This window comes from Oncorhynchus clarkii, unplaced genomic scaffold (genome assembly GCF_045791955.1).
Source record: "Oncorhynchus clarkii lewisi isolate Uvic-CL-2024 unplaced genomic scaffold, UVic_Ocla_1.0 unplaced_contig_1334_pilon_pilon, whole genome shotgun sequence".
Lineage (NCBI taxonomy): Eukaryota > Metazoa > Chordata > Actinopteri > Salmoniformes > Salmonidae > Oncorhynchus > Oncorhynchus clarkii.
This window is the reverse complement of record NW_027260921.1, coordinates 141,160-153,238: the sequence shown is the minus strand read 5'-3', so window position 1 is coordinate 153,238 and position 12,079 is coordinate 141,160. Positions and strand designations below refer to the sequence as shown.

The window sequence follows — 12,079 nt, the reverse complement described above, 5'->3', positions numbered from 1 at the left end:
CCCAGAGACTGCTCATCCTCAACCTTGCTGAGGAGCTGGGTGGTCTCAAACTCCTTCCTAAGAAACACAAACACATTGATTGCAGAGTTGGTTTTGGTTCGATAGTGTAAAGGGAGAGTATTATACCATTCACTTTGCTTTTAAGAATCACATGTAAATGCTAATTCATAATTACAAGAAATAGTCAAGAACAACCGTTATAGCAGGTAATACTGTAGTCATTTGTTTGTGTTTACTTCTTGATTTTCTCATCAGCTTGCTGCTTGTCATTCTCCAGGTCCATTATGGACTCCTGGGCCAGTTTCAGATCTCCCTCCAGCTTTCTCTTGGATCTCTCAAGGTCCATACGGAGCTTCTTCTCTTGCTCCAGAGAACCCTCAAGCTATAAGATAAAAACGCATATATTGTTAAAATCTAAACAACTGAAGATAATATAATCTTACATACTATCATGGCCAAAATGTCAAACTCCACTCACGTCGTCCACTTGCTGTTCCAGCTTGGTCTTGGCCTTGGTCAGAGTGTTGACTTTGTCCTCCTCTGCCTGCAGGTCATCCAGTGTCTGCTGGTGGGCCTCTTGGAGGGCTTTCTTCTCCTTGGTCAGCTTGGCAACACTCTCATCCATAGACGCCATCTCCTCTGTCAGGTTTTTAACCTGAAAACGGCAACATCAAAATGAGTCTTTGGTCACTTCACCATAAAGGGGAGATTTAGTTTGTTAAATATGGCATTCATTTCATTTAGATTTGCACAGCATTAACAATTACTGTACTATAGATTCAACACTAGATGTCAGTGTTCACCATGCCAGTGTACTGAATGGAAGTCATAAATGAGGGGGAGCAGAACATGCAATGAATGTTGGGAGTGCTGAAATTCTACTATTGTACAACGTGAATTACATTTCTGTTAAGCTATGTTTTGAATTGATTAGTGTTTGGATTATTGTTGGTTAGACTGTCTATGGTAAGACACAAGACCTTGTTTTCAGTGGCGTGCTTCTCCTTCTCCACTTTGGCCAGGGTGAGCTCCAGGTCATCAATGTCCTTCTTCAGCTCAGAGCACTCATCTTCCAGCTTCCTCTTCTTGGCAGTCAATTCAGCATTGATCTCCTCCTCATCCTCCAGCCTCTCGGTCGTCTCTTTGAGTTTGGCCTCCAGCTGGATCTTGCTCTTGATGAGCCCCTCACACCTTTCCTCAGCATCGTTCAGACTCTCTCCTTCCTGGTTTCAGAACAAGGGGGAAAATTCAGAGGCCTCACTTTGTGTATTGAAGGTCAGAGTAAATCAATCGAAATTCACGAGATATGTAAAGTATATAATATTGGCAATAAAAAGGTGTGTTCATATGTATGTGTATTCATGTGAATGTAAATTTGACAGTAATGAATGTTGTTTTTTCACCCACAGATGCGACTTGGAGTGCCAGGTCGTTCTTCTCCTGTGTCAGGGCCACCAACTTCTCCTCCATTTGCTTCTTTGTGGCCAGAGCCTTGGCCAGGTCTGTCGTCATCTTATCATAGTTCTCCTTCATGTTGGCCAGCTCCTTCTCAGTCTCAGCGCTCTGCAGCAGGGGCTTGATCTTGAAGTACAACTTCATCCATGGCCAGGTTTTGACATTCATGAATGAGCGGATGTTGTACTGGATGGCGTAAACTGATTCTCTGGTCGACAGAAAGAATAGAGTGTCATGGTGAGTGACATGCTTAAAGCTACACTCTGTGACTCTAAGAACAACAAAATGGCCCCCCACCAATGTTTGTTTACAGCTGAGGAATGGGGCTTGGGAAATGTAACCCCTCTTAAATTCATAGACAGCTCTCTAGATGCAAGTACTGACAGTTCGTGCGTTCTAAGCTCATGAGGCATTTTATATTCTTCAAGAATGAATGGGTAAATTCCACAAATGTAAATGACAATTGAACAGCCAAATCCCAAACTCCAACTATAAAGCTAGAGTCCTTTAGTTGCTACATCCATTTCTGGACTAAATTAATGAACCCAAAAGCTTTAGTAGGCCATTATAAGATGTACTTTCTCATTCTGAACAACTCACAGCATATACAGTATGTAATCGTAATGCATTAGATACAGGTGGTTGACAGAAAGCTTTGCCAAGATGTCTACTATTCCTCACCTCCTCTCCATCATCTTGCTAAACTCTCTCCTCATGAGGAATCCACGACTGAGAGCCTGGACCATGCCGACCAGAGTGGCCAGCTTCTCATCTCTCATCTCCTCCAGGACACCCAGCAGACCGGCTTTGAAGAACACCTGAGACACAGGTTAACATGGTCAATGGAACCACAGATGGTGACAGATAGAAAGGGTCAAACCACTAGATTGGTTTAAACACCATTAACTTTGCAACGGTTACAAACAAACCATGTGACAGGTTGTTTCTAAGATGTTAGTTATTGTACAGTTGTAGATTAATCATGTACAGATACATATACCTGCAACTATACCACTCTATCACAATGCAAATTATAATGAGTTTAGTTTCTCTTCTATACTTGTGATGAATTAACAGAACAATGTTTTTCCACCTTTTCCATTAGTTAAATGAAGAAGAAAGAACATAAGGATGGATAGATCAACTGGAGAGATTTTATACGGTACGGGTTTAAATTATTATTGAAGTTGTGTTTTGTTGTCAGCTTTTACTGGGGGATTTTGACTGACCTTGGTGTGTCCAAATTTGTAATCCTCGTGATTCACATCAATGGACCCAAGCAGCTTCTCAGAAGCCTTCTTGTTGTCCATGAACTGGCCCTCAGGGATGACGCTGGCATTCAGTACTTTGTACCTGAATGAGAAGACAGTTTTAAAGTATGTCAAGTTGTAATAGGTTGGTTATATTTCGTAAAAGGTAAGACTATTCTGATGCTGGGAAAACCCTTGGAGCAGATATTTTATGTGGTGTGTGCGTGTGTGTGTGCTTGTGCGCATGTACCTCTGCTTGAAATCAGCATAGATGATTCTGCTGGGGAAGCCCTTTCTGCAGATCCTGATACCCTCCAGTACACCATTACACCTGAGCTGGTGGATAACCAGGAAGTTCTCCATCAGACCTGGTAAAACAAAAGAAGTCTCTTTTAATACTCATAAACAGGTTATAGATTGGGATTGTTAAGGTTACTGATACTGTACTGATAAGATGACATATTTAAGCCAATATTTCTTGTACCTGGAGTCTTTGACTCGTTGGGGATCAGGCAGCGCACAAAGTGAGGATGAGTGCTCCTCAAGTTGGTCATCAGCTTATGTAAGTTCTCCTGTAAGGGGGTTACAAACCATGTTCTCATTTATGATAATCAATGCACCTTTTGAAGGACTGAATAAGCACATTGCAAAAGCTCACCCTGAACTGGGAGGACACAGTCTGCATGGAACCACCCTTCTTCTTGCCTCCTTTCTTGGCTTTATCTGTTAAAATGGGGGAAAGTAAAAGATAACTAGAAAAGTACATTTCCTAGAGCGGGTGGAATAATTGAAAAATAATAAGAATATGTAAGAAATCTAGAGTGGTCTTGTCTTCTGCAAGCACACTAATTAAACTTCACACTTAGCTAGAGGCAAATGCTGTCAATGAGATTGTTTAAAATAACATCTATTGTATGATTAAATTAACCAAGTGTATTAGTAAATCAACCCAGTGATAAACCCTGAGAAATTGTCATACATTGAAAGACTTTAAAGAACATTTGGGTCTGAGTTATAACTAGTATTTAGTTAAATATTGTGATGTGATGCTAGTCTTACCCTCAGGAGGGGGAGGGGGATACAGGGCAGCCAAAATTTTGACAGAGGACTTCTGGTACAGCTGACAAACTGAGTCGTTCAGGGGGTCCTTGTTCTTCTCCAGCCATCCAGTGATGTTGTAGTCCACAGTTCCGGCGTAGTGCACCAGGGAGAAGTGGGCCTCTGCCTTGCCTTTGGCAGGCTTGGGCTTCTCAAACGCATTTGTTTTGCCAAGATGCTGGGCGTACAGCTTGTCCTTGAAGGTAGTGTCTGAAGACTTGGGGAACATGCACTCCTCTTCAAGGATGGAGAAGATGCCCAATGGCTTTACGAAAAGAGATTTCAAATTAGTGATATTTACATTTAGTAAATATGCTATTATAGGATTATATTCATTTAGGGACACATAATAGGAAACATTGAGTTCTCAACAGTTAGTGGCATATATTAATGGGTGCCAAGGGAAGTGAGGCTTCCCCCAAAAAATGGACATAATTTAATGTATCTTTCGTCTCGCTTAGCAAGAGGCTGAATGTATCACTCCAGGTAAAGCATCAGAGTGAGCAAAACTGCGCCCCTCTGTCTCTGTATGTGTAGCCCTTCTATCTGATGCTGTCTGGTCAAAAATAGTATGATATTGTAGCATTGAATGCAAAAGAAGCCAGCGATCATTTGGCCTCCCTTGATATTTTTTTGTGTACAATTACAGCGAATCAGAGTTGAGCTAAACTGAGTGAGCTAATCTGTGAATGGTCCTGGTGCACCAAAAACCGTGTCAAGTGAAGCCAGTTTGGATTTGGCTTCACACCAAATCAAGCCAAACGTTATTGACAGAAAGAAACTTCAATTGTTGCATCTCATTGTGTTGTTTTCCTCTGGAGGATAGCTAGCTAGCTAAAATGGGCCCTTTCCTAAATTAGCCATGGATGGAGATAGGGACTTGTACTCATAATTGTATTGATGTATTTTCACCACGTATTTTCTACTTAATCACACAAACACATACATTAGTACCATGGACAGCCATATGATATTAAGTTTACGTTGATTGGACTAAAATAGTTTTTGGAATCTTTTAGTTTTCACTGTATTAGACTAAGCATGGGTGATTTGATGATGTTGAAATGGCGCTGGAATATTGGAGGGAGGCAACTCCTGTTTTCTTCGCATTTTGCGGTATCTCCCCGTGTTTCTAAATCAATAGATGTTTAGTAGTCCGAAAATGACAGAAAAATGTACTTGACTGACCATGTTGTAGGTCATGTAACTGTTTGTTACATTCATAATGCTTTGTGGACTCCACAAGACAGATTTTGCTCTCCGGTTTTGTGATGAAACAAAGATGTGGTTGAATTTATTCTGCCACTGTGTCTTCTTATTGTCTTGGCCTTAGACCTATATGTCACAGTGGCACGGCATATAAACTAACAGGTTACAGAGCAAACAACGCAATTAACACATTGGTTTTTATATGGATTTTTTGGACTCGATTGGCTTCCCCAGTGATTTTAATACTGTATACGTTGTACCGCTGTGATAATATTTCACACAACGCTCCATATGAGCTTTGCTGTTATGGTCCATTATAATGGTCCATTAAAATCCTCACAGACAGCTTACCTTCTCAATAAGCTCAATGCAGGCAGCCAAGTCCATGCCGAAGTCAATGAAGGCCCAGACGATTCCCTCCTTCTTGTACTCCTCTTGCTCCAGGACGAACATGGTGTGGTTGAAAAACTGTTGCAGTTTCTCATTGGTGAAGTTGATGCACAGCTGCTCCATGCTGTTGTACTGTTGATGGAATTTTAAAAGGGATCATTTCATCATACAAGGCTGTAATCCATCTCAATCAGAACTTATTGTCTTGTTCTGGTCTCATACTCACATCAAAGATCTCAAACCCGGCAATGTCAAGCACACCGATATAGAACTGCCTTGGATTCTTGGTGTCCAACATCTCATTGATACGGATGACCATCCACAAGAACATCCTCTCATAGATGGACTTGGCCAGAGCACTGACTGAGTTATTAACCTGCAATGATAATACCTCAAATTAATACATGAGATATTGACCATGTCCAGTGATGAGGTGAAACAAGCTTGGGAAAAACAAAAGCAATGCACTCGTCCCCCAAATAATTTCAGTGCTCAGAAAATGGTAGATGCTTTGTTTGGCCGCCGTACCTGAGGCACAGTCTGTCCCTTGGTCACATACTCGTTGCCGACCTTCACTCTGGGGTAGCACAGAGCTTTCAACATCTCAGCTGAGTTCAGGCCCAGCAGGTAGGCAATTTTATCAGCCACTGGAGAGAGAACCAACAACAACAGACTCAGGGACACAAGATCAATTGTTTCGGAATTTCACACTGACAAAATAGTTTGGTTAACGTCTTTGTGGGGTTAGAATTTGTTCTCCAAAAATGATCTCCTGCCTGACTTTCATGTGGCACTGTCTGTCTTAGGTGTTCTATTTCTATGTTGGGGACTGGGAATGGGACTAATGCTCTACATATTGTATATATATGAGTGGGACTCACCCTCTGTGCCGTCTGGCTCGGCCTGCTCCTCACGCTGCTTCTGCTTGAATTTCAAGTTTCCATGGTGCAATACAGCTCCTGTCAGCTTGTAGATGCCAATCTTCTCATCGTTACTGAAGCCCAGGACTGTAATGGCATCCTGACATTAAAGAGGAAGTACAACAGAGATGAACTGAACGGTAGTTTGCTCAGTTACACTACAGTTCTGTGCTGCTCACTGCAGAATAAATTGGATAGATAGATTTGACTGGCTTCTCTGTTACACATGATTACGCTTGGCAAACACATTAGTAGATGGCAGCAGAGTTCCACAGGGCACTTAGTGGTGCTCTATAGTGGAAGGCATGAAGAGTTCCTTGAGGCACATGTCTAACTAACACAAGGCATTTAGAATCAAACTTAAACATACATGAACATTCCCAGCTGCCACCAAGTTGGAATTTCACAGTACATTCAGTGTGTATGGTGGTCCTATCCATTCCATATCTAGAGTTTGGTTAACCCTTTGTTTGACTCACATCTGTGGCATCCAACTCTTCATTGTCGTTGATGCTGGCCACAGTGATCTGTCCCTGACTGCACATGGGGAAGTCGTAGGGGTTAGTGGTGATGAGCGCCATTTCTGTGGACAACAGAGAACAGCTTGTCAGTTAAATCTCTTAGAATTCTGCTGTCCCACCTTTACAGTTTTTTGGGGGGCTCCTGAGTGGCGCAGCGGTTTAAGGTACTGCATCTCGGTGCTAGAGGCATCACTACAGACCCTGGCTCGATTCCAGGCTTTATCACAACCAGCCGTGATTGGGAGTCCCGTAGGGCGGCACACAATTGGCCCACCGTCGTCTGGGGTTAATGTTTGGCTTGGGTAGGCTGTCATTGTAAATAAGAATTTATTCTTAACTGACTTTCCTAGTTAAATAAAGGTTAAATACAAAAAATGTAACAGTATCTCTACCTCCTTTACTCAAAAGATGGACTCAAGGATACATAGTATATAATGAATAGCATCAAAAGAGGACACTGAGACTTGTGGACTAGTGCATCACAGTGCATTACTTGATAGATATTTCCCAGAGATGTAATCATTGTAATATTATTGTAATTTTATTCATATTGTGGATTATTAATATTTTTTTTAGATTCCATTGATGGGGGTGGGAATAATTTCCCCTGAACCTCTACTTTGTCTTACCAACTAGCTCAGGTTTGTGGCCTGTCATCATCTGGAAGAAGATGTGGTAGCCTCTCTCATCGGGCAGCTGGAAGGACACTCGGGACTTCTCCAGCAGGTCTGAGAGAGAGAGTGAATGACACACAGAGGAAGAGTAGAACGGGAATGAGAGAGAGAGAGAGAGAGAGCAAAAAAGAGAACATGAGATTCATTTCAATTTGATCTCCCAAAAAATCTGTGTGAATTTAGGAAAGCATTGAGAAACAATCAAAACCAACTCACAGGTTTCAATGTCAGCTTTAGCCAGTTTACCACCTTGGAAGTGAATCCTGATGAATTTACCCTGTTGAAGATTATGGGGGTTATAAATAGGTCAACAAATTAATCTTTTAACATTTTACTTTGATAGACCCCTGTAAATGTTAGTTTGTTGGACAGATGTTGGGTCTATTGATACAGTTGTAGGATGTATGATCCAGTTTGCTACAGCAGAGGGAAGACTCCTGCAGCAACAGTAAATGTGAATTATAATGTGGATTATAAATAATGGACATTGTTTTGTAGGGGTTGATGAAACAATAATATTACAGTGAATTAAGTCTGAAACTTTAAATAAAAAAATTCACATTTTAAAACGTTAAAAACACTAGAAGTTTGAATTTCAAATTTTCAACAACAAAACCAGAGATAAAAAGAACATCTAATATCTGTATAATAGAAGTGAACATCTAAATTACATTTTTCCAATATAAGGTAACTTCCACAGTATGCCCTTCATACTTACAAAGCGAGACGAGTTGTCGTTCCTCACTGTCTTGGCATTACCGTAAGACTCCAGCAGAGGGTTAGCTGCAATGATCTGATCCTCAAGAGACCCCTGATTGAGAAAAACACAAGTTGCTCAAAAACTGGTAAGCTGGTAAAGTTTGTTTTTCTCAATTGCTTGAAAGAGGATTCACCACTGGAAAAACAGTTTACACAGCCAACCAAACTGAAATGTGTTAAAAAGGCAAACATAAGAACAACTTACCTGCATTTTGCCTGGTTCTGCTTCCTTCTTGGCCCCAGACACTGCAATGGTGGCAAAGTACTGGATGACACGCTTGGTGTTGACAGTCTTTCCTGCACCGGATTCTCCGCTGGTTTATATGACAGAGAAAGAGGGGTTTTAGTTACATGTTTAAGTGTCAGATTGGCTTTCACTAAGAAATGGCATAGAAAAATACACTGTTAACCTGTGTTCTGACATAAGTCTTTAACAAATAATCCTTCTCATCGACTCGTTATTACACATAGCCTAATGCTCTAATCCATTCATAATGTCATGTATTTCATCACACCAAGTGACACAACTTATTACAATAGAAACACTTTCTCAAGTGACATTTTAGTAAACAACTTACGTAATCAGGACGGACTGGTTCTCCTTATCTGGAACCAAAAAACACATTACTTATCATACTCAAGCAACATTCAGGGGACATTATTTAATTCATAGCATCATCATGAATTTCAATTTGGAACATTTTCCATTCAAGGGTAGTGAAATCAGATATTCCCAGCAAACTGTTATTACCTAGACTAGAAAACAGCAGATACCTCTCTGAAGCATATTTAAATTTCCATTGATGCATCCGTTCATCTATCCATGCGCACTTAATGGACATCCATCCAACTATCCAACCAACCATTCATCCCTCCATCCATTCATCCATCCAACCATGCATTCCTCCATCCATCCATGAGAGCTCGTACCAATCATCATGAACTGAAAGGCGTTGTCAGAGACAGAGAAGATATGGGGTGGAGCCTCCATCCTCTTCTTCCCTCTGTAGGCGTTGACAACTTCTGCGTCGTACACAGGGAGCCACTTGTAGGGGTTCACCGTGGCACAGAAGAGCCCAGAGTAGGTCTGGATGAAAGTGATTAAATTAGGGTATTAGTAAAGTCAGATGGACTTCTACCTGGATTTATGTGAGGATGTGGGTGTACTGTTTCTACCATTCATTTTTGCGCTGTATGTGTATATTTATTATGTTCATGTATGTGTGTGTTAGTATGTGCAGGTTTCTTACATAGATCATCCATGCTGCATAACGCTCTTTGAGGTTATACAACACAGAGGCTTCATTCAGGTAGGTCATCATGGCCATGTCCTCAATCTTGTCATACTTAGGGGGGTTCATCTCGAAAATGTCTGCATCTTTGAACTCTTTTCCTTCCTGAAATAGTCAGGAATATAGATTACACACAGATCACGGCCCAGTACATCACTGGGGCCAAGCTTCCTGCCATCCTGGACCTATATAATAGGTGGTGTCAGAGGAAAGCCCTTAACAGTTTCTACCCCATAAGACTGCTGAACAATTAATCAAATGGAAACCGGTCTATTCCCCCCAATTTGTCTTGTACTCTGCTGCTACTCGCTGTTTATTATCTATTCATAGTCACTTCACCCCTACCTACATGTACAAATCACCTCGAATAACCTGTTCTCCCGCACATTGACTCGTTACCGGTTCCCCCCTTATATAGCCTTGTTATTGTTATTTTACTGTGTTACTTTTTATTATTTGTTTTACTTTAGTTTAGCTGGGAAATATTTTCTTAGCTCTTCTTGAACTGCACTGTTGGTTAAGGGCCTGTAAGTAAGCATTTCACGCCAAGGTGAACACTTGTTGTATTCAGCGCATGTGACAAATAAAGTTTGATTTGATTTGATCAAAGTGGACATGACTGAATGTTTCATGCCAATTTTAAATAGCCGTTTTAAACATGATGTGTTTGAAGGTAATATTCTGCTTACCAAAACAAATACATGTCTAATCTATCTGTTGTTACTGATGGCATATTGTCTATTGAAGCGGTTTTTGATCATTTTGATGATTTTTCATGAAACTGAGTAATTACACAAACTTGAACTTGACTACTTTTCAGATCAGACTTACCTCCTTAGTGCCGTCGGGTTTAATGACTGTTACAGTACACTTCCCGTCGGCCCTGGCAGTGACCAGACCCTTAAGGTACAGCTCCGCCTTGTCTGTCACATAGCAGGAGTTCTTTGAATCAAAGGGTGCGGTTTGTGCCTCAATCCTTTCCCTCTCAGGCTTACGGAGGTATATGGCAGCCTTGCCGTAGATTTGCATCTCCGCGTCCGTACTCATGGTGACGGATAACTAGGAAAGAGATGAAACAAGAAACATGATTGACTCTGTGGTGCTTCCTCCCCAGTCAACAGAGTTAGGTGAGCGGTATCTCTCTCAGAATATTCTCATCACTTTTTATGTGAAGAGTCAAACCATGTCTCACCTTCTTTTTCCCCTCCTACAGATTAATGTGTACTTCTTGGAGGACCCTGTGAAATGTAAGGTGTTGTGAAAAAGCACAAGTCTAAAGCCTTACCATTTAAATGCCCAAACAAAAAAAAACATTTAACTATATAATTAAAACCATATCAAATTCAACTACAGGTGCAGCTGCCAACTTTTATTTTCCTAGTGGCACTTTACTACACTTTGTCATATATTGAAATAAATACCCCTGAAAACCCTGTTAAATTCTAGACCTCTCCCTTAATTTACAAACAAGTGCAGGAGCACAACTTTTGGACATAAAAGGAACTTACAGATTTGAAGTAATATACATTTAAAGAAAAACTTTCTTTTTTTAAACCAATGGCACTCAATCAATTAATTAAATGTATTTATAAAGCCCTTTTTACTGGATTACACTTGATTGCATATTGTAAAATCTTAAGAGACATGCAGAAGTCAATTCAAACAGTGCAGTTAGCTACTGCCTCAGTTGCTGAGTACAACGAGGAGACAAATATACAAATCTAAGGAGGTGGAGAGAGTCTTACCACAGAGGAAGAAGGTATCTGACTTATGGATGCTGGGGCCTCAGCCTCCTTATATCTGGTTGGAAGTGCCAACCAGGCAAAAGTTAATTATGGACCACTCTGGGAAAGGACATGAATTGGATGAGAGACTTCTGTGTGTCTGTGTCTCACTAGCACCTCCCACTTCCAGGAGCACCACACTCCCATTACATGACTTTTTAATGTCATATTTGTCTCTGAATTGGATTTAGCTGAATTTACATAAATGAGAGATGTCATTATTAATAATTATGACAATATCAAAAGTTTGACTCATCCCAATGTTACTTCTACTGAACCTCATATACTGTAATGGAGTGAGTCCATGTTGCCCCACTAGAACTAAAATAGTTTTCATTAAATCTAATCTGACCTGATTTAGTTCCATTTTAGTGGCATTAATCCTCATCAACAATTGTATATATATGTTTACCTGTTATTTATATTGTTTAGCTTGTAAACACATCTGAACTGTCTCCTCACCTCATGCTTGTGACGGAGTTGGCCTTTACCTCGTGCTTTGCTTAATTTGATTTATCACCCCTGTGGAACCACATGAAATTAATATTTGAAAGCTTGAACGGACACATTCAGGCTTTCAATAACAGCTTATAAAACCGTTAAATCTAATGTGTTATTTATCTACAGTTTGATCTATTAAAAAGATTCTCGAGACGCTTTTATTTGTCTCACATTTCAGTTGGCTAAAACGGTCCAGTAGGATTCTTATGACTTACATAACACCATA

At 40.6% G+C, this 12,079-nt stretch overlaps 1 protein-coding gene across 1 annotated transcript; it reads right to left on the bottom strand.

Moving 5' to 3' along the window:
• Nucleotides 1–232: 232 nt before the first annotated feature.
• LOC139402247 (myosin heavy chain, fast skeletal muscle-like) lies at nt 233–11,340 on the bottom strand. Its single transcript, XM_071146345.1, has 25 exons — nt 11,314–11,340; nt 10,761–10,806; nt 10,400–10,627; nt 9,527–9,673; nt 9,207–9,363; nt 8,855–8,882; nt 8,482–8,590; nt 8,236–8,328; nt 7,734–7,794; nt 7,473–7,571; nt 6,802–6,905; nt 6,284–6,422; nt 5,931–6,049; nt 5,629–5,778; nt 5,364–5,534; nt 3,765–4,068; nt 3,364–3,428; nt 3,190–3,277; nt 2,956–3,073; nt 2,685–2,808; nt 2,137–2,273; nt 1,408–1,663; nt 981–1,223; nt 479–655; nt 233–382 (listed from the first exon to the last, which is right to left on the bottom strand). Exons 3-25 carry the CDS (start codon nt 10,613–10,615, stop codon nt 233–235), a joined length of 3,255 nt encoding a protein of 1,084 aa, XP_071002446.1. The 5' UTR covers nt 10,616–10,627; nt 10,761–10,806; nt 11,314–11,340.
• Between the last annotated feature and the right edge of the window lie 739 nt (nt 11,341–12,079).